We start from the raw sequence: 25,008 nt of genomic DNA, 5'->3' as shown, positions 1-25,008 counted from the left end.
ATATTTATTATGTGAATTTGCTAATTTATTGTTGAATATCCAATGTCTTACTTCAAACGGCCATAAAAAATTATTATTTCCTTGTGAACTTTTTTTTTTAATGTAAGAAAACTTATAGGAATCTTGTATAACAAATTTTCTTGAATTTCTAACTAGGAATAATTTACCAATTTTCATGATTTTTAAGAATTTTGTCTAAGTTTTAACCTCAGATTCTCAAAAAGTTATTGTGAATTCACATTCAACTTTATTATTTTAATTTCTACTTATATAAATGTGTAAAGAATGTATTGTATTAAATTTTCAAGTTGACTAAATGAAAAATTTTTATCTACAAAAACTTTAAAAAATATTATATATTATTACAATAGCAGCTTAAAAATACATACCTAAGCTTAAATTAAAAAATAAAATACATGTAGTCCTTGTTTATGTGAGTCTAGTAAAAAAACAGATTTATGATATACTTTTTTATCTCGGGAGATTTCGTAATGGGTTTATCCTCACGAGACACTGTATATAGAAAAAAAATATTTATATTGTCTATAATATATTGAATACAGGCTGTGAAATTAAAACATCACCAATAAATAATTCTAAGAGAAGGCCTTCCACTCATTGGCCTCTCTTAGCTACACTAATGCACAGTAGTTTCGGGTCTCCATTTTATACTACCTACTTCTTCTTATACATATAATTATTAAGGGACGGATTGAATGCAAATTTTTTTTTTTGAATGTCCGAAAACATTGCTTTCTAAGCACAGTCATTTCATACATTAAGCAATTAAAAAATGTAACTTTTTTGCATTTTAGAACTTAATCACATTTTTATGTTTTTAAGTAATTTTTAAATAGGAATGGATAAAATTCATTCTAAAAATAAAAATAAATATTTATTATGTTTTTACCAATCAGATAAACACTGACTCTTGACGAAATTATTGTTGACACGTGTAGACACGTCGTATATGGTATATAACACAAAAAATTATACAAATTACAACATATTACATACAAATATACAATTAGGTAAAGATAAGCTATTTATCTAATTTGTAATTTTGTATTGCACTGTTTAGTCAACTTAATGTGTTTTTAGAAGTTTTAGGTTTTTAAGTTCAAAATTGTATTTTTATTGAATTTAAAACATTTTTAAAGTTTTAAGGCATTAGGTTGTATTTTTTATAGCATTGAAGTCAGTTTCCTAATAATTATACATTATGATTTATTTTTTGCTTCTTTAAATGCATTTTCCTGCTGGCGCTCTTGTCCCCTTCCTAATTTTTTGTCCATTTTTAATTTAGTTAATTTTTTATGTATATTTTTAAAACTTTGATCATCTATTTCAGGGAGCTCTCTAAATAATAATTTTTTGATTTATTAGTATTTATTAAGCAAATGGAAATATTTATGGGAATAGAATCAAAAATAAAATTTGGATATTAATATTATTAGAAGAAGTTGACTTTGGAAAAAATTTGTGGAACAAAAGGCAGTCACCGAAATATTATTAATTTATTCATGAACCTTATCAGACTACATAAATACGGCTCTATTACTTACACTATAGTTACACTTACTAAACTTACTTTACTACCGCGGTGATAAGATAACGTTGTTGACTGATGGGCGACACTGCCTGCGACGGCGATAAGTTCGATTTCAATTTTCAACGACCGTCGAAGCGTCGAACAGTACTTTCATAGTGTTTGTACAGTAGACAGTAGTATGGTACGTCAGTGAATATCGAATGAATAGTGTATTTCTACATCGACAGTTCGAAGGTCGTAGTTTACGACTGATGGTTGGACGATTTTAACGCAAAACTCGTACTTCGTGTGTTAACATGACTATCATAATAATTAATAATAATAATGACGACGACAGAATTATAGATTTTAGAGTTTTCAAATACTTTTTGATGGCCTCCATTTGCAAATAGACGAGTGCTTTCACTAAATCTAATCCTCTAAGTCGTGCAGTACTGAATTTTTTATAAAATAATAAACATCATTAAAATATTATTTTATATTACATATATGTCCAGCAAACCCTACTTACCACCATGGACGGAAACGGTCTCACCACATTACCTATACTCGAGGAAACATTTTATGCACTGTCCAGAAAACAGTACTCGTACAAGGTGTCGCTGACGAATGAAGGTCTGCACTTGACCAAGAGTGGTGATGACGGCACCGAGAAGACTGACCTGATACACATTCGTGATATAATTGGCTGTAAATGCATGCGGAATAGTGGAAAGTCTGACCACTGTGCCTGTCGTCCAGCGAAAGCAGGCACAGCTGAAGCCGCCAGAGGAGGCACAGCAGAAACCGATGAGTGTCGAGTGCGGGTACCATATGTGGAGGCTGGTGACTGCAGTGCATACCTATGTGTGTATGCATTTGTGCTGAAGAATGTGGGGGCTAAGAACAAGAAGCGTGACAAAATGACCGTCACACTGAGGTTCCGCAACTATAGAAGTTATGACGAGAACAGCCGAGTGGCAACCAAGTGGAAGTTGGCCATAAAATCACTACTGCAAGCTAGATGCGAGGATGGGACTATTGTTGCACCATCAGATGATCATTACCTAGGTAAGCACTATTGAAAATAAAACATTCTTTAATCAAAAGTAAGTTATAATGGGTAGGTACATACTTAGAAATTTAGAAAACTCAAAATATGAATACTAGGCTAATAAAGTTAAGTGCTATTTAATGCTATTTAATATAACATCTATTATAAGTAAGAAACTATCTAGTAATTTTATCTTAACTAATCTGGGTTCCATATTTTATTTATCAATACAATATTGTTCTGTTTATATAGTAGGTACCTACCTAATTTTGATTAGGTAGTAGGATTTTAATGCTTGATGCAAGTATATCTAATCATTTTTCTTTTAAGTTACAATGAAATTGTATTCTATTTTTATAGTTCTTATTCTCTTTATTATTTGTTTTTCATTATATAGGTAAATACAAATTATAACCTAACCTAACCTAACCTAATAATTAATAGGAACTTTTTCTTGTGTAAGTATCTTTTTGTTAAACAATTTTTTTTTAAATTTTCATTTTGATTATTTTTAAGAAAAGAGGAAAAATATCTGTACCTAGGATTTTTTAAAATTATAACCAACAAATAAACTTAAGGCGTTTTAGACTTGTTTTATACATGACAATTTGAATTCTACTCATAAGCGTGCGCAAATTTAATCTACCTTTCCTAAAAAAAAAAAAAAATAACTTTAATGCAAAATTAAGATTTGTAAAACACATATTGGTTAGTACTTACCCTTGTATCTAATTATGTTTCACTTACTGTTATGTTTATTAAGAGGACGTGATACCCGCATGTGTTGTCTCCGTCTTACAAGTACATAGTAATTTTTATGCTCAACACTTGTAGCTCTGTTAGTTTAAAATTAAGAGTGAATTGACCTATAATGAAATTTAAACGTAAGACTGTTATCCAGACAACCTCATATGCTTTTTATAATATTTTAATTTTAAAAATTGTAAATAGTTTTTACACCTTAAAATACTCATTACTCATGACTTTTATAAGAGGTCAATTCTCTCCAAATTTTAAACTAACAGACCTACACGTGTTCTGCTGAGCGTAAAATTTGGTATGTTATGTACTTGTAACACGGAGACAACATATACGGGTATCACATCTCCTTAAAAGATAGGTATTTTTTTTTAAATTAGTAGAGATATTATATTATATTAAATTTATATATATATCTTGAAATAATAAATTTTTATACACCTACCTACATTAGGATATTAAAATCATTACACTATTCCACTTAAATCAAATTTTTAACAGTAGAAAGCTATAGGTTTTAGTTTTTATAAATAAAAGTAAAATACACACCTTGGAATAAAAATTAATATTATCACTATTACGATTTATCTTCAAAATTGATGTCACTAATAGTGATTGTTTTATTTAACTGGTTATCTAAATTATTTCATACCTCATCTAGCGTGGGCTATAACTCGTAATATTTTATTTTGTAGTTTTTCAGTGTATTTTTGAGTATTTTAAGATATACAAACAATTTACAATTTTACAATAGTCATAACTTGCTTTTAAATCAAAATATAATAAAAAGCCTATGAGATGCCCTAGTTAAGAGGATACTACACATAAATTTTGTGTTTCTGTCTTACAAATGCGTAACAAAGCAAATTTATGCTTAGCAGATCACATTTAATTCCGTTTATAAATAAGAATAAATGGATTTATTATGAAAATGTATGGTAATTGGTAAGACATTAGTATGGTAACATTATCTGTGTTTGTATGCGGTTTTTTTACGATAACTTAGTTTTTAAGTGAGTTATGAGCATTTTTAATTTACCCTTTCTTATAAATGCTTAACTTGCTACAAAATTGAACTATCATAAAAAATCCATATACAAATATAGATAATATTATTAACTTCAAGTTTCATTATAGGTTGATTCACTCTAATTCAGCGTTTCTCAACCTTTTTTCATTTACGTATCCCTTGTCCTCTCACCACTGCTTTACGTACCCCCCCAAATGTCAATTTATTATATATTCACACACAACACAAATATGATATTATGAAATAAGTTTGATAATGGACAATTTCAAAATAATATTTATTAATTAATTTAATTAGCCATACAATGTACGTATATATATATAAAAGTAATATAAACTTTACTATTTAATTTTTATGAGACCCTTGGGCTTGTTTGCTGGCACATAATTTTTTGAAATCTGGCTCCTCGGATGATAAGTAAACTCGTAAATCTGAACTCACAGAGAGTCTATTACTATACTTATTTTTAATGTACGTGTATGACGAAAAGGCCCTCTCCACCAATTAGTACTCATGAACGGCAGCAGAACATTAAATGCTTTGTTTGAAAGCTCAGGATACTCTTCTTTTACGTCAGCCCAAAAAGCGATGAGATTTTTTTTCAAATATTACTTCAAGTGAAGAACTCGTCTTCAGTTCAATAAGTTTTTCTTTTTCTCGTACTGATAAAACTGCAGATTTGAAATATTTTTCACTGAAAGGGAATGCTATCCAGTGGTCTCCTTTTTTACATTTTGGGAAGTATTTATTAAAAGCCGCCTTGAGTTCATTCAAATGTTTAACAACTTGGACTTTGATATCTTGCGATAGGTTTATATCAGTTATGATTGACATTGTATTGAACAACGTTACGTAACCCGATAAGATAAAATCCAGCGTCTAGCTGTGCCACATTATTAAATATTTAACAAATTACAAACCATTTAAAATACACCAATTGTAATTTTTTCCGCCATTACGTTTTTTTTTCACGTACCCCCTCATACCTTCTTACGTACCCACAGGGGTACGCGTACCACAGGTTGAGAAACGCTGCTCTAATTTACTAATGGAGCTAAACGTGATCTGCGGAGCGTAAATATTCTATGTTATGCACTTGTAAGATGGAGACAGCAAATAGTTGTGTAGCATCCTCTTAGTAACCATACCTTTAAATTTTATAAAAGGTCATTTCTCTTTAATTTTAGAAATTATTATGATTATAGTAATTATAGAAAACACAAAATTTGTTATGTTGCATAAAAGTTAGATAGCGAAAAATTATGTATAGACATCCTCTTAAACATTAAACAAAGCCCTAGAACAGAGGTATTCAAACTGTGCTTCACAGCTCCCAAAGGCATCACAAGAGTTGGAGAAAGGAGCTGTGTCAAAGCCCGAATACCAAGATTAATGTAGGTCTTGTATAATAAATATTATTTATAATTATTATGGAAAACAATAACAACACAATCATATGATACACGTTTATTTCTAGTACTAAATTCACCGTTATAATCACCCATATTGGCCATTTGTATTTGTATTGATAATTGATTCAATTTTTTCATAATTATTTAGAAGCCGTTAAACTATTGTGGACACACAAATGAATACCTCTGCTATAGAAATTATAAAACTCGAATAAATAGCCACAGACCATAGAGTGTGTTGGTGCACACCTGGCACATTCTGTGCATATCCCTATGAATCTACTTTAAAAATTATGTTTTTCCAGTGACACTGAATCAAGCATTTAGGTATTTAGTGGGTTTATGCTTACTGAGTATTTCAGTTAAATGGTCTCAGATCAAAATAGGTATTTTCGGTAGGTTTAAAAAAAGAACTGAAGTGTCCGAAGTATATGTTTTGAAAAATTCTACATTTTATTCTCTTGTTACAAGTAGGGAATTCTAAAATGCTTAACAAGATGCTTTCCATGTGTTTTAAGTACCTTATACGGTTCAGCAGTTGACAAACTATGTTTTGCAGTACCATTAAGGCTCTGCAATCATTTCTTAGGAATTCTATTCGATCTATTTGCTTTTCCATAAAACAACTAAAAATTTTCATTAAAAATAAAAATAATATTTTCTCCACTTCTATTAATACTATTGTTTCTTTTATTAATAAATATCTTATTATCCTTACTACTATATACATTTCACCTGCAATATGCTCCATAAATCACAGACAAATAAAACTTAATATTAAATAATTTTTGTGGTTCCATAGAAAATGCAGCTTAAAAAAAGGTTTTGTGCTTAAATCGCTATTTTATGCTAACAACAAACCATTTTTGTCGCATCTTCTGAAGTTTTTGATGTTTTAGAGCATTTAAACGTTGTTTTTATTGAATTGTTTATTTGCTTAGGTTTTTATTAATCTATTCCTAGTAATATTACTAGAAAAAACTATACAAAGTAATCAGGTCTTAAATAATTTGATTTTTGAAGAAATCTGTGGTTAATTATGAGTTTTGGTTTGGTCATAGTGTAGAGTATAGAGTATATTTAAATTTATGAATAATATATCTAATTATCTGTTTTGTTATTTAATTAGCATTAGTGATTATTTACATCTTTTCTGTGTACAAAAATGTATGTAGCAATATTAGAGATATCTTTATTTTCTAGTATAAAATGAACATAGTCAAAATATTACTAAAAACATACAAATTTTAACTTTGTAAATTTTGTCAAGATATTTGTACAAAAACTGTTTTGAAAAAAAAAATAGGCATTCCTAATTGTAGTTATCATTTGAAAAAGTTGTATTGCATATGGGCATTGGGCATACCGATAAAGAATTTAATGGTTGAAATTTTTTCAAAATGTATAATTTGGTACTCTCTTTAACCTCTCGAAACCCCACCTCAATCAGAGGTTATCCAGCTGAAATTTGTAGTGATTTCTCTTACCGTGAACACCTGTATTATATCATTAATAACAGCATTACTAAAAATATGATAAATTATTTTTATGTTGTATTTATTATAATATATTTACCCGGTTCAATTGCTTGTTGTTAAGTTGTTATGTTGTTTTTAAATACCTATATAAAATTTAAAACATGTTTCTATTCTAAGTACTTCTGTAATAACTTTTGACCTTTGATAATAACCTGTTTAAAATTTGTATTACTGATTAGTTGAATAAATGTTAATTAGTAATTTATTCTTTAAGAATTCTAAATTCCCAAGATATTAGTGTTTTGTTTTTAGAATATCTTTTTTAGATAATTTGAATACAATTAGACAATTAAGAATGTCAATCAGTAAATTTATGAATGGGAAATTAAATACAGATTTTATTTAATTAGATAAAAAGTAATTTTAATGAAGTAAGTAGATTGTGTTGGTGTCTTTACAATAAAAAAAAAAAAATATATATATATATATATATATATATATACATTTTATAGGCTATTAAAAAAAAAAATTACAATGCATTTGATTATGTTTGATTACATTATGAATCATAATAATCCTTCTGCCAACTATTATAATAGGTGCATATAATATATTTAAATACTTCCAGGTCATCAATAAAGTAAACTATATTAGATATATTTACATTTTATTTTAATGTTAATTAAATTGTACATAGTATTGTTTCTATATATAATTAACTGTATTGTCAAATTCAACACCAAAATAGTCTTGTATTCCTCTGCTCAGTATTTATCAGTTATCACTGGTAAAATGAGGGGTGTAATGTATATGTATCAGTCAATGTTTTATAGTTATTAGTAATTATCTGCCACAAAAATAATTATTAATAAAAACTTTGATTGACAATATTCATTTCTTGTATGTTTAATTAAAAAATAAAATTTAATACAATTTAATCTAATTTTGAATTGCATTAAAAATATTGAATATAAAATTAAATTAAAATGTTCAATGTTGATCCAATGGAAAATGATATAACTACTTATTAATGCAAGAAGTTACTTGTACAATGTATACGTAATATGGACACATCTATGATGTACAATATTCAATTGTCAGGCGACAACGGTTAAATGAGGGCACTGCACACATTAATAGATGCCCAATTACTCTGTATTATTTTAATCGAATGATACAACATAATTTTACTTCATGAACCTTTGCCATAATGAGAAAAATATCTGGAAAAATAAGTGGTAATTGGCCATTGACAGCTGCTGTTTGTTTTGTAAATTTGGTTAAAAATGTCTGCTGCATGAAACATTAAATGCTGCGTACACATATGCACTATGCACATAAATTAATATTTAAAGAACTATAACGCTTATACAAGTTATGAGTCCATTAGCTATATATATATATATATACAATAATACAATTGCTTATATTATAAATATATCTATTATTAGTTTAATATTTTGAAGGAAGTAAACAAAACTACTAGTTACTAGAATAAATATAAAATTAAGTCTATTCTAAAGATCAATGAATGCCATTGGTTAAATAACACTGCAGATAAATTGTAAATTATAATCTGTGGTTATACTAAAATATACCTACTACTTTTTATATTATATGTATTTATTACATTTTCATTTTGATTTTTTGTTGTTTTTTTTACACCATTTGGAAGTGAGATATAAATTTGACCATCAAATTTTACATAACTTACATAAGTATCCATAAGAGGTACCTATTAACTGAGTATCAACTCTATAATATTTGTTGGTAAGGCAATGATCTGTATATTTTACAACTTACTACTTACTACAGTAATATTTGTGCTAATGTATATTCTATTTTTTCTAAATAGTGTATACAGATAACTTATCACCTCGCACAGTACTAAATTATTTTATAGATTATTATGATCTTATATATAAATGCACTTAAACAATTTCATTATAGAACACTTCTTCTTAACTAATCATATAACACATTAGCTGGTAATTTATCAATAATTTCCATTCCACTGTTAATAATTATGATTATTTATTAATTACTTAGCTTTTTATTATTTTATAACTTATCTTATTTATTTATTTTACTTAATTAATTATTATTAGCTTTATTTTGTGTAACATCAGGGAAGGAGTAGGACCTAGTATCGGATCTTGAAAACAAATTTTGCCTACCCAATAAGCTCATTGATCGACTGTTTCAGAGTCTAACCTTCAGACATAAACTTGAAAAAATGTACACCTTGATCTATCAAGTAACTTGAAAAATTAACAAATATGTTTTTTGTTTAAATATTTTCGCTTAACGTTTATATAGGTATAAAAAATATATACATACAAGTATCATACATTTTTTTTTAATAACTATTCAATTTAATTAAATACCCATTTAATAACCTATAACCTATAATTTAGAACTTTAATTTAATTTGGAACTTTCACTAACTTTATTTATGATCATATCATTATCTTAACCACTAGCGTTGTTCACCTAATTTGTCTATGACATATTATGCACTGTAGAGTTTTTAGATGGGGGGGGGGGTAGCCACTGTAAGATACTGCTAGAATATATGTTTAAATTTAAAAATATACAACTAAATATTACATTACTTAGTTGTAGATGCTTTTATTTGCATCTGACAGTTAAATTATAAAAATAGGGGGATGATGGGAGCCTCTTGATGTATGATGTCATAATATAATTTAAGCACTTTGGCGCCACTGATCTCTACTCTTATAAGCATTTGTTTTTTAATTGCCATCAACATAAATGGCTTCAAGTGTTTGGTTGTCATTGAATTTCTCTAATGGTTTTAAGATATTTTTAAGCAGAAGAAAATACAAATAAATTAAAATATCATAAATGACAATTATTATCGAAATTCATTTTGAACAGACATATTTCATAATATCTAATGTTCTGATGTTAATTTATAAATTTTAATATTAATTGATTTGATAAAATCACATAGCTTCACTTTAAGATTATAAAAAGATTTATTTGTAATCAGGGTCATTAAATATTTTTTGAAATTGTGAATAATTAAGCACCATTTTTGTGCACCATTCGATCAATTTTGTAATCAAATATTGCTGATTGATAATTTTGATGGTTACTTTTTCCGAATTGAGAGATGAAGACTGTCCAAAAAAAAAACCAAAACTCATCACCAACATATCTATTTAGGCCGTTGACTAGATACTGTGCCTATTTGCTAAAACACTTACAAAAAAAAAAAAAATTATAATATCATAACATTATTTTATAAATACTTATGATAACATTTTATGAGTTTATGAGGTGATGAGGTGAAAAAGTAGTGTGATGAAAAGCAAGAAACAGTATATGATATTATGATGTGTTTTGTTTTGAATTTTCAAAGCTGGGCAAATAAGTCATTTTTTTTAACTAGCTTAAGTTACTTTGATACTAAAACTAGCTAACTTAGGATTTAGTCTGTTTTTAAAGTTTTCCAAACTTCTAACTTAATTAATTAGAAGTTATGTTCATAAAAAGTTAATCAAATATTTTAATTTTAACATTACAATAGTCAATAAATAACATGTTGAAATATATTATTTTTTGCAATAAATTGTGCCTATCCATCTAAATATATTTACTTAAATTCATTATTGTAATTTATGTTAAAAAAAAAAAAAACAATATCTGGTAATAGTCCTGAGTTGTATCTATTAATTTATATACTTATCAGTGGTGATCAAATGATTTTGTTATGGGGGGTTATGGCTGATTTTTAACATGCACTTTTCGACTTTCATGTAATATAAAATGTAAATACACATATACATATATATATATATATATATATATACCTATATTTCATTGTATGATATAATTTTACGTCCATGTTTCAGTTATTAAAATATACTATTGTATCTTAAATAAATTATTGTTTATTTCTGAATATATAAATATATTGGAATATTTAGTCGTTTGGAATCAGAGGTTACTAAAAATACATTTTTAAATGAGTACTTACTATAATTTATTTGTATTATTGTGTACCATAACAAATGACACCAATTAATAAATATAAATCAGTTCAATATGTTTTTGATCAATATTAATTATGCATGGCAACTAATTTATAAAGTTCAAAGGTTATGTCTAGTGAATTTTTAAATTAATATTGATTAAAATCGTCTTGGTTTCAGTATTTGAATTAGTGGAAACATAGGGTTAAAGAACACCTCCTTTTTAGATGCTGTATGTAGTGATGAACATATTATTGATTTTTTTAATGTTGTTTTTCCGTGTAAGTATATGTCATTCGTAGAAGAAAAAATCAGAAAAATGCATTGGTATTCAACTATAAATGGTGGTTGCTGGTAGCTAATTGGATCTAGTAACTAGATTCTAGTTAGTATTTTTGGCGGATCAAAATTGGAAATTCTCAATATAATCATTTTTTTTGCATGGTAAAATTTAAAAAGATATATATTTATTTAATTTTATCTATTTAGGTATAGATATATTATTTTTATTAGTGTTTTCTTTAAATGTTGTTAAAAAATCCTTGAACATTTTAATATAAGCTAAGATGTAAGTTGTTCATGTACTAATATCAAAAACAATATCACAATATTTTTTTATAACTATATAAAATTCAAATTTTTAGTTAAAACAATTAATTAAAATGACAAGTTAAGGTCATTGAAAAAATAATATTCCGAATGATCGATAAAATCTCATATATATCAGAGTATACTTAACATTACGTATTATATTCTTCCAAGTAAAAAAAACTAATTTTGCTAGTATTAAATATTTTATTTATTCTTGAAATTGGACATAGATTTTTATTTTAACTAGATGAACTTACTATTTCTATATGTTAGTTATTAACTTTTTGTAGTACGCATTTTAAATAACAAGAAAAAGTTATAGACTAACAAATTTTGAATTAAAAAAATTAGGGATTTAATATGGTTAGTTTTTGTTTAAATAAAAAAGTATGCTTACATCATTATGAAAATTTTAACTTAACGTATTATTTGAAAAAAAATGCTCAAACAGTTTCTACAGTTTTGTTTATATTTCTAACGTGTTGCAAATTGTTGTGATTAATTTTCAAAAAGATGGTACTAGTTTGGATGACTGAATTGATGTGCCAACTTCACGCAAATAACCAAATTAATGGATATTATCAAAGTTTGAAAATTATTTTGCAAATAATAACCCATAATAATTTGTAAAATTATTATTTTTGAGTGGGTTATTGTAATAAGTGTGTTTAATTTGAATTCAATGGTAAAAAACCACTAGTCAGCCTATATTACAAAGTATATTTTGTGGTGTTATACTTGTATGTATCAAATATGATAATAATATAATTTACAAATTTGAAGAAGGTTTGTATACTCACGAATAATATTTTTAAAGTAGGTAATTACAACAAAATAACTAAAATTTTTATTCTTTGTTTAACTATCAGATTTTATTACAATTTGAACTTAAAATGCTTATAAAATAAATGTATCTTTAATTTTTTTGAATTGCTAGCATTTTCAAGCATTCTGACCTAGCAAATCAACATTTATAGAAGTAAAACTAAAAACTAAATGAAAATTTAAAATTTTTAAAATGGTTCAAAATGAGTCAATATATTTTGAAAATGTTAAATTTTATTTTTATTTAAATATATTCAATCTGTTTACAATTAAAAACAATAAGTTATAAGGATAACATAGAAAATATAATAACACGAATAACATGAAGAGGAGACCGTTCATTAACTGAACCTCAGGAAAAAAATGTTTCCCTCCTATTTTAAGAGATCTCTAGACCAGTTTCTCTTTTTAATCAGCAGTAAATTTTTGGTAATGTAAGACAGGATATATTTTGAATGAAGAGATTTATGTGGTTTGTTAATTTTAAATGGTAACTTTTGTAGTGGCTTTTTTTTGCAAGCTCATTTACTGATTGTATTTTTAAGTCATTATAGAGGGCTGCATTTGTTTGTACCATGGACCACCAGTGATAAGTCTTAGGCTAATTGACTGGAAGGCTTGAATAGGTCGAATGTTTGCGGGTTTTGATGGGCCCCAAATTTGGATACCGTATGACCATACAGACTCAAATTTGATTTTAGTAGAGGTTTAAGTAAATGACCTTCATTTTCCACCTCGGGAATTAAGTTTTTTTTTTTTAGTGTCGTTTTACCAGGGTAATATTTTATTCATAGTTATACCTAGGTATTTGGTTGACTGGTGAAGTGGAATTGGTTTGTTATTGAACTTTAGTTGGGAGCATTCCGTTTTGTGTAATGAAAAATTCACCTGTGCGGATTTTTCGCCATTATTTTAATTAATTTTAATTTTCCAGTTTTTGGACCAAGATTCTAATTTATTTAGATATAATTGTAAATTTTTAGATGTGAAATGTTGAGATTATAAAATAAACATTTGGTAAAAATTTCAAGTATCTACGGTTATTCGTTTTTTAATTATAATAAAATTAGATTGTTTAATGATAAATCGTTAATTTTTGGATGAATATTCAATGTTATTTAAACTTAAAATGCCTTTAAAAATTAATGTGACATTCCGGTAAGCTTTTTTATTATATTTTTCGTTATTTAATGCAATGTTTCTGATATATTTTTACAACAGCAGTTGTAAAAAATTAAAATACATAATTATGATTTATTATATTTAGGTATTTGGACAAAATTACTTAGGTATTAAATAACCAAAAATAACGATTTTAGTTATATTGATGTAATTTGAAATATTATTCGTGGGCACTTGAAACTTGTAAAGTATATAAGTTTTAAAAATATAATAATATACAAATAATATTAATTCATTCTACCGGCTACCGTGTTAATAATAACCTAAATATAATCTGTAATATCCTAAGCAGATAAACCGTCTCCGCTTAGAATCATATTTTGTATGCAATATTATTGTGATATTTAATTTGACTTTAACCATCCTCTCTTATAGTGACCCAGTGTAACCTATTATACAACAGTGTCAGCAGAGCATCACGCGCTTTCCTTCTTTTATTTTTAATTTAAGATATAAAAATTAAAACTATTAGGAATTTCAAACACAAAATTTCATATCTTACGTGCAGTTTTTTTGTTTGAACTTCTGGATGTAACGATCTGATTCTCTAGCTCCCTTGAAGTTCGTTTTGAGCAGATTCTATTGTAATTAAATATTTGGTTAAATCAGTTAACTATCAATTGTTTTTCATCTAAGTAAACAATAGTCAGTTGTATATTGATGGCTTCATTATTTAAATTATATATTATAATTTATAACTAATGAGTAATGATTAATGGTTAACTCTAAGAATCATGTATATTTTTATGTTTCAGGTAACCGTTTGTTGGTAATTGTGAACCCAAAAAGTGGTGTTGGAAAATCACGAGAAATATTTCAACGTAAAATAGTACCTATTTTAAATATGGCTGATGTTGACTACGATTTGCACATTACATGCATGCAGAATGATGCTAGGTAAATAGATTTGAAGTATTTATAAACTATTTACCCGGAACTTAACATAAATCTATATGTATACGTTTGTCCTCCATTCAATTAAAATTAATCCAGGATTTCCTCCTTTGACATCATCCATTGTTTTGCATTTTTTATCCTCACTGCGTTAGCCCTAAATTAAAATCACTTATTGCTTAAAGTTACATTTAACAGATGTTTCTGTTCAAATAATAATATAGTTGGATAGATATAGAGTCACCTCTACACTTACAAATGTATTTACCATGAAAATTGTATGCATAGGACCTTAAAATTATATAGTGGATAAATATCATTAATGATGCTAATTTATTGTATTCCTATAATTTTACTACACAATTATTATACCTTATAACTTATGACAGTTTTTTGCATTTGTTTATTATGTTTCGGTGTAACAAGGTGTCTCAAGAATTTACCCATTGCGATATCTCCCGAAATAATGGAGATATCGAAATTCTGGTTTTCTAATAAGACTTACTGGGATAAGAACTGCAATTATTTCATATTTTAAATTATTTCCAAAAAAATTTCCTATGGCCATTTTGTAGAGTTTATTTTTCTGAAAATATCGACGTTGCAAAATTTTATTTTCATTGATTTTCTGATTTTGAATTTTTTTTTTCAGTTTTGATAAAGATTGGAAATTTTTTAACACCGTAGTGTTATCAAAAATGTGACCCGCCGCACCACGCGCGTTTTCGTACAGCCGGCCAAAAAATTTCAGTATGCTTATTTATAAATTTATTATCATATTTTATTTCTTCAAAACTAGAAAAAAATATTAAAAATCAAGAAATTCATAAAAATAAAACTTTAAAACGTCAATATTTTCAAAAAAATAAACTCTATACAAAATAGCTGTCTTTAATTTTTTTTTTAAATAATTAAATAAAAAATATATTTTTTAACTTTTTGACCAAAACAATAAAATAAAGTAAATAATTGTTGTTCTTATCTTTGTGAGTCTTATTAAAAAACAGAATTTTGATATCTCCATTATTTCGTGAGATATCGCAATTGGTAAATCCTCGGGGAACACTCAGTATATTACCTATAATATATACATACATATTTTGCACATTTTGAGTATATATAATTGGATGGTACTTAGTACCTACTACCTATATTATTTTCAATGCTAAATGTTTATTATTTAAACCTATTTGAGAATACAAATGAAGGTCATCACTATTGTAATTATACTTATTTGCCTGGTTGTTTGCATTTGTTAAAATATCATTAAATTAGATAATTAGTGATAATACAGTCCTTTTGATTTTGTTAAATCCTATTCAAAAATCCAATTATTACAAAAAAAGAACTAATTTACTCTCTAGACACTTGCACATAATACCTAAGCACGTAATATTTGTTTGCATGGTTTATTCTTTGGTATATTTTTAATCTTTGTTTAATATGCATTTTGGATTCTAAGCATAGATAGCGAAGAATGTATTGATTTTTACAATGATGTGTGTTTTTTGTATGTCTACCTACATGTAGATAGTGTACGATTTAAAGTAAAAAAAATGTTTGATTTTCTAATTTTGAGATGACTTCTAGTAGTAAATTGTATCGAATGCTACTTTTAATAAAAGATAAAAGTGAAAGTTGTAAATATTTTTAAAAATAATCGGTAATGACAGAAAAAACAAATAATCATGTGGATACTTGAAATTTCAACAAATTATGAATTCAAAAACATTATCATAATATTTTTACTCTTTTGGGGCTAGGTAGTTATTGAAATTTAGTTCAGTCAAAAAACTTGAAAAAATGATTTACATTAATTAATAAATTTAAAACAAGATTTCTCGTAAGTAATTGATACTTTAATCGAAAAGTAGCTAGCTACTATTAGATGTATTTTCTTAGCAAGAAAAATTGACGAATAGTATTATATATAGTTTTTGTCTTTTTGATATAAGTTGGTATACGATATGCCTATAATAGTGCATTGCAAAATATCGAATGGTTTTGCTCAAAATTTATTTTAAGAAAAACAGATATGTATTTTAAATAAGGTATTATTGCCTTCACAATTGTTTTAGTAGAACCGCTTTTCAGATTATTATGATTTATAAAATTATACACATAAACTAATATACGGAATAGGAATATAGGATGATATTTTAGATTATAATATTATTAGTTTTATATCGGTCATTATATCATTATTATTCTGTGAATACATCTTGTAGTCGGCAAACGACTTGAAGGTCTACGATTAGAAAACAAACATAGTTGGTACTTATTAATTAAGCGAGGCAATTTCTCAATTGTAATGATAATAAATAATATCGTCTATACATATATAAATCGACATATTTTAAATAATAGGTAACTGGAGCTTGGAAATCGAAGCATATTAAAACAGAAAAAAAGTGCATTGAAAAATATACATATTTACCATATAATTCCTTAATACAACTACTGCGTACACTAATATATGGGATGAGATATATAAAAATAATTATTTAAAAAAATAAAAATATTTTACTTATAATTTTTTAAATTTTTTTATGCTCTAATTTATACATTTTAAGTTATAAGATTCTTTATTATTTTTTACTATAATTTAATGTGAACATTAATGAGTATTAGGTATACTTTATTGATTATAAATCTATAATAATATCAGTGATGTTATAATATATTATTATTAGTGTACATATATACTTTCTTATGCTTACTCGAATTCAAAACTTATTTATATAGGCATAGTTGTTTGTTTTTCGTTGAAGTATTTAAAAACCGTCAATAATTTCGAATGATATGATGGTTTTGTCACTAAGTCTTTGTGGATGTAAGAAAATGATATATTATACCTATTACTTATATAATATATTTCCCTTCAAAATTTTAGATCAAATTGTTTAATTTATATTTCGAATTTTAGGCAACTATCAATATTATTTCAAGGAGCTTAAATTTTAAATGTATAATGAGTAAAATGTTTTTTAATTGTAAGAATGTAAGATAAAATATCCTTGTTGATAATTCCGATTTATTACAATTTAGTAATAGTATTATACATAATATATAATGTATATATATTACGTATGTGTCCTCCGACTACCGTTGTCTTTTACTAATATGTAGGTTACTAAACGCGCATTTAATGATATATATTGTAAAGTATATCGTAATATGCCATTTTTACGTAATAAATCTGTATTATCGGTTTGAAAAATGTATTGTTGTTCTACGCGAGTTATAATGGAATGATGGATAAACACGTCCATTCACGATGTGTGTAATAAACACGTTTTTGGTTTTCTATCTGTCCTTGCGGCTTGCGTACCATATTAAATTTTCTTTTAGCAATTTCGGAATAAGAATTCGTATGATGGCGGATAACAGCGATCGGCGATGTCTTATCAACGCATGTTACCCACATTAATGAATTGGCCGTATTGTAGTGTATTGTATTATATTGTATAATTGTTATGTGCTCTGTTATTTTATAGGATCAAAATAATTAGCAATTGTTCGTGATTTTATACAATGTAACTATCAACGCTTCTACAACCAGTGTTAAGACTTTTTATTTTCGATATTTTTTTATCGGTACCTATATGGGTGAGTTTTATTAAATATTCAAGGTTTTCAAGATAAATACGCATTATAATTTTTTGACATTTAAAAAAAATCCAAAATGTCAAATGTCCAAAGCTATAAGCCTAATTAAAAGATAAGTCAACATTATGTTATAATTTTATATGCAGTCCTGTAAAGAATACTTTTAAAAAGTATTTGGAATACTTTTGGTTTTTAAAGTAGGTTTCTAATGATTTATCGTAATATACATATATTACGATAAAACACATAGTAAGTTTATAATAATTTTTATTTTATTTATTATTTATTAAATACATTTTTGTTAAATTTTAAGAACATAATGTTTTCAAAATGTTCATCGGCCATACTGTTTCTCTTTTTTGGTCATGATTTCTCCATCTACACTAAATACCAGCCCTCTCCATTGAAGCACTGCTTGGCAGCGGAGTATTGAATTTAATGAAAAAATAAAAAACCAAAGTATTCGATACAAACAAGTTGGTACTTAATACAATAATACTTAAAAAAGTATTTAAAAAGTTATTCAATACTTAAAAAAGTATCTCAAATACTTTACAGGACTGGTTATATGTGCCTATAGAAAATTTGGTTAACACTTTAAGTTTCGTCAGATACTTATTTTTGACTTGCGCTAATAAAACAAAGTCGATTTTATCATATTAGACTAGTTTTGAGTGAAAGTTTCCTATCTTTCTTGATTAAAAAAAAAGATTAGGTTAAGTTAGGTTTTAATTTTAGCCTTTCAAAATTACCTATAAGAAACCAGTTTGCTACCAGAAACCACCACTTAAGTTGAAAATCAAAGCATTTTTGTTGGTATAAAAAATCTTCAGACAGTGGCGAACTGGACGACCGGGATACCGGGAAATTTCCCGGTGGGCCGCTGCTGGTATAAAACATATACTTATTAATATTATAATGGTGAAATTATAAATTAGAATATTATCTATAATTAATAATAAGTATGTAAATGTAATATAAAATATTATTAAACATTAAAACCTAGATTTCTGATAAGGTATTTTAAAACACGGGACCAGCTTGTGTTCGACCAGACTAGGCTTGTTCACAACTTGTTACAAGTTTAAAAAGTGGATATAATTCTGCTGTACAGTAGGTTACATGCAAGTAGGTCATTGTAATGGATGGTATTAAATTTGAATTCAATGATATAATATTGTTGTATACGAAAAACGATTCTGAGACAGTATATCTATAATATTACTATAGAGATAGGTAGGCATATTTTATAATATCATTGAGATTAAAGTAATTAATTTTAGTATTTTCTACAGTAGGTTAAATTGATCCCCCCCCCCCAAAAAAAAAAATACATTTGAAAATGTCATTGTGTGTATATAAAATACAACTATATGTCAATATACTCTTAAAAGTTTCTTATATCCACGAATAATATTTTTAAATTACAACAAAATAACCAAAATCAATATTATTGAATTTAATACCTATGTAATTTCGTCCAAATTTGAATTTAAAATGTCTGTAAGAAATAACTGTGTTTATAAATTTTTTAGATTTGTTGGTTATAATATGAACTATTTTTGAGAATCTTTGTTTTAAGTTTTCTATCCTTAGTTATAAAAACTGAACATTTCATAATTTTTTAATTACAATGATTGATAATTTTCAAGATATTGGTATATCTTGTCATAGTTCTAACTTTAAATGCATATAAAAAAAAATTGTGTCTATGCATTTTTAATATTTTTCGACCGTTATTGTAACAATATTATAATAAGAGGAGCCTTTCATTGCCTTTTCACGCATTTTGGGCAAACAAATACAATTTTATTGATATTTATAGAAAAAAAACTAAAAAAACATGAAATTTTAAATTGTCAGTAAACAGTTCAAAACAAGTCAAAATATTTTGAAAATGTTATGGTGTATAAAATTACTTATATAAACTTTCAGTAAAAATTGCATGTATCTACGGTCATTAGTTTTAGAGTTACATCAAAAAATAAAAATAAACTTTCTTTTGTTTTTCACGGCACTTTTGAAAACTACTGGGAAAACTACCAACTATATATTCAATTTCCTATCAGAAAAGATACTGTTGAAGAAAATCTAAGCATTTTTACTGTCCTAAAAGGTGCTGATGGACACAAAAAAATAAAAAACACACATCATTATAAAAACAATACATTCATCGCTCTGCTATAGAATAAAATCTAAAATAGTTATTAGGTACATAGGCCGTTATAGCATCCACACATGACGTATAAAAATATATTATATATTTAAAAGGCTGTTAGTATATTGAGGGCCTCTACAATTATGACTTTCTCGGACTGTATTTTTCTCTCAGATAAAAAAAATAAAAATAAAAATAAACTAAAATAACATTTGTAAAATACAAAAATTCATCGCTCCGTTCAGAACCTTAAACATTAGGAATGTAGGATACTAGGATTTACTTTACAAATACTGAAGTTTTATAAACTATTCAATGAAATATTAAAATTAAAGAAGGTAAGGGGTCCCTTCATCGTGATTGTTTTCTCCACTCAAAAAATATTAAATTAATCAAGTTTCATAGTAATAAAAACAATTTTTACTTAATTGAATTATATGTATACATATAATAATTTAACTCTAAGCTTAGTTCAATTTTTTTCTATTTGAAAAACAGCTTTCTTATAAATTGATAATTTTAGAATCTGCACATTTTATCTCTAGATGTGCCAATGGTCAATTTTGTACTTAAATCATGTACACTTTTCGTTTTGATTTAAATATTATTATGATTTGTCAAGTAACTGCGCTTATAGTACTACGCAGTAGTGATGTCACTATAATTTAACTTGTACATATTATTATGTGGTAGATATAACGTTGTACTTACATTATTATATTTCAACAATCGATGTACATGCATTGCACCCGTTATGCTTTGTTTGTTAACAGGAACTTGATGAGAACGAGTAACATCTATAAATGGGGCCGTGGTGTGGTAGTACTTGGTGGTGATGGACTCATGTTTGAAGTGATTAACGGCCTCATGGAACGGTCAGACTGGCAGAGGGCCTTTGAGTATCTAACTCTGTCCGTTATACCCGGGGGTTCCGGCAACGGGATGGCCAAATCGATAAGTTTCGAGACAAAGTGAGCTCAAACTTTATTTTACTCAAACTGCAACGTTTTGAATACAACCACTTAAACGTTTATAGCGAACCCTACAATCCGGATCCAATACTCATATCGGCGCTAAACATCGTCAGCGGTAACAGGTGTCCAATGGATCTAGTTAGAGTCGAGACTCGTACACAAGTCGTATACTCTTTTTTGTCGATCGGTTGGGGTTTTATCGCTGACATTGACATAGAGAGCGAGAGAATTCGAATGTTAGGTAGCCCCAGGTTTACTATATGGAGTATTGCCCGACTTATTGGTAAGGCTTGCCGATCGTACGCGCTGTTTAGCGCGTTCGTCGGTGGTCGCAATGTAAACGTTGTATTGTGTTCGTATATATAATATAGGTCTGAGGAGTTATCCCGCACGGTTGTCGTATTCCAAAATCAACGATCTGGAAACCGAGACGAGAATGAACAATTACGCGAGAGGCACGTCAGGTGATTTCCAAGAGGTCGCCGACGACGAACCAGTGTCGATCGAATTTGGAATAGATCCGGTAATTATAAATACAATGTGATTACGTTGTTTTTGTTTCTGCAAACAAGCAGAGTTGTTTCTGGTTATAGATAAATTATTTCTATTATTTTCGCGTAGCTGGAGGAATTTGCCGTACGCGCGCGGGTTGAGAGTTTTTCGTCGTTAATATCCAAGCACACGGCGTTCATGTCTGTCAACGAAGCTCCAAGCTTCTCATCTATACCAGACGTGATCGAGGGATCCGAAGTTTGGGTGCGCGGACCTCTGTCTAAACTGCCTCCACTTTCTGATCCTGTTCCATCGGACTGGGTAGTCGTTGAAGGTAACAGCTGTGTTATTAATATAGTTAAAAAATTAAGTTATCGGCGTTCTCGCTGTGCATATCGAACTTGCATTTCTCCATAATAGCTTATTTCTTATTTTCTAACCTTAGACTAACTATTATTTCTGTGTATCTATTTGCAAATATTATATCAACTCATTTTAGTATTTTCCATCCACTTTCCTATATTTTAAGTGTTCATACAAATAAAACTTCTAAAAAAAAAAATCTGATTATTATAATGAACACAATTAGAAATAAATTAATCTATATTGCAACGGATTGCTTAAACGAAATGGTTAGGTCACATATTGTATACGATTATACGAATACTAATAGCTTACCTTTGTTTATTTCGTAGACGAGTTTGTGATGATACATGCTTCGTACCTATCGCACATAAGCGAAGACGTAATAATAGCGCCTAAATCAAAATTGAACGACGGTGTGATTTGGCTGTTGGTTATTAAAAATGGCATATCCAGAACGACTTTTCTACAAGTAAGTGAATCATTAATCATTATATATTAAATAATATATTTGGAAATATGTTCAATAACAACCCGTGTTTATTAAGGCTGTACGTACGTAAACGTCCTATTAAAAACATTACTATTATATAGGATGATCATTCTTTCGGTAAAATAGGCCATAGATTATATAATATAATATAGGTAACCATTAAATTTTATTTTGGTAAATTTACTCTAATATCAAAACTAATCATTGAAACTAGTGATCGAACATTAGTCATGTGACATGACTCATGTCATATGTGTGTAAGACGACGACAACACATGCGGATGCGACGTTCTTTTAATTATTAATCATAAGTTTTTAATAATAGAATATAATGATTTTTACATGTGAGGGGGACCCTTCTTAAGATATTTTTATAAGCCTTAGTATTGATAAGATATTTATACAATATGTTATATGTATAATATTTTGAAAATATGTATATTATTGATTTTTTTCAAACTTTTACAATCATTTTAGTATCTCACTCATTGAAGAGATCAATTTTAAAACAACTTCTTGACTATCAAAAAATTTCTCCATAAATAAACTGACCTAAATGACCGACTCAGATAATAATAGTTATTTTAAATAATTAATTGCTAATTTGAGTTTATTAGATATTTGAATGGAAAACTTGAGAGTGTATACATTTGTATAACCATCATGCAATATTACTCCAAAATATGTACTAACTATCTAACAAGTATCAATCATACTTAGTTATAGCCTTATAGGTTTTCATAAAAATTTTGGCAAAAGAAAAATGTAAATATTAAATTGATGCATACTTTAACACGTTATAATATTTTTAGGATAATAATAAATTATTAATAAACTATTTATTAATATCTATATATTATAGACTAGGTATACGACGGATTATGTATCATAATAAACCTATAACTATATATATATTATGTATTATTAATTCATCAATGAAATGTACCTATTAAAGTATTAAACAATCATTGATTACATTTTGTCATTGCTCGAATTAATCGGTCATCGGCGGCAATGTGTATTTACTTTTTTATGGTTTGCAGTTTTTGTTGGGCCTGTCGTCCGGAAACCACTTGGCCGTACCCAACGTCGAGATGATCCCGGTGCGAGCGTTCCGGCTAGAACCTCTATCGGAAGGCAGCCACCTGGTTGTCGACGGTGAACTGCTGAAGCACAGTCCGGTACAAGCGGAAATCATGCCCGGCATCACCAATGTGTACGCACGGCAAAAGTTTTCCTGATGTCTCATTATCTCGGGCGGGTGCGATCGAACACGACACAAGAGTGATGAATACATTATTTTATGCTAATGTAGTTTACGTAATTTATTATTTGTTTTTATTTTTTAAATCCAGAGAAAATTTATCGATATTGTTACCTCGCTCGTATAATATTATGTATAAGTTACGCTGCGTTGTTGTTTCGTCTCTTTAATCACTCGAGAGGCGTATTTATATTTAATTTATTATCATTATCATTATTATTTAATATTTATTTTCAATTATTCGTTCTATCGCCACCAGTGACGTTACCATAAGAATTTTATAACATTATGTTTTTTTTCTCTTTATACCTAATATTCTCGTGTTATGGGACCATTTGTTAATTAAGTCAATAGGTTGTTGAATATTGAATTATAATTATTAAGGTCAAAAAAAAAAAAAAGAAGAATTAACATATAGTCATAAACACATATTATCGGCTCAATAAATGAATAAATTTGTGTTTTTCTTTTGCTCAATCTTCATTGTATCCAGGTTTCAGCCTGAATATTTTACAGTTCATTCATGTCAACACTGATCAACTAATATTATTATTTTTGTACTGTAATAACTAATTTATATGTAAAAATAATAATGTAGTATAGTATGGATAAAACCAGGGCTGTATTCACATGAACCAACACATTATAAAATACAAAGGCCTTTTTTTTTTTATCAAAGATACATGTTAACATGAGGGCTTCTCATCCGTTCTTGATTATACCTAATCAAGAATGATAGAATTATTTATTTTTACTCTACAATTAAAAGTCAATTGCATATATCTATTATTGTGATTGTATTTATTTTTTGTATTACTTAAGCTTAGAAAAAAAAATAATAATAAAGTTACCATGAATTTAATTTGCTGTTGTTCTTTACAAAAATTGTTACTCATGA

The 25,008-nt window shown here is 27.3% G+C and overlaps 1 protein-coding gene across 1 annotated transcript; it reads left to right on the top strand.

The window, feature by feature from the left end:
* The first annotated feature begins 1,653 nt into the window (after positions 1-1,653).
* LOC107173358 (sphingosine kinase 1-like) lies at positions 1,654-24,972 on the top strand. Its single transcript, XM_015523869.2, has 8 exons — positions 1,654-2,602; positions 14,619-14,760; positions 21,298-21,495; positions 21,561-21,781; positions 21,870-22,021; positions 22,120-22,324; positions 22,686-22,825; positions 23,890-24,972. The coding sequence occupies exons 1-8, from the start codon at positions 2,068-2,070 to the stop codon at positions 24,085-24,087; spliced, it is 1,791 nt and encodes a 596-aa protein (XP_015379355.1). The 5' UTR covers positions 1,654-2,067; the 3' UTR covers positions 24,088-24,972.
* Positions 24,973-25,008: the final 36 nt, after the last annotated feature.

The sequence above is a fragment of the Diuraphis noxia genome, unplaced genomic scaffold, assembly GCF_037042655.1.
Source record: "Diuraphis noxia isolate RWA-SAM2 unplaced genomic scaffold, SU_Dnox_SAM2 contig0004, whole genome shotgun sequence".
Taxonomy (NCBI): Eukaryota; Metazoa; Arthropoda; class Insecta; order Hemiptera; family Aphididae; genus Diuraphis; species Diuraphis noxia.
Note: the sequence above shows the minus strand (reverse complement) of the source record. Positions and strands in the feature narration are given on the sequence as shown.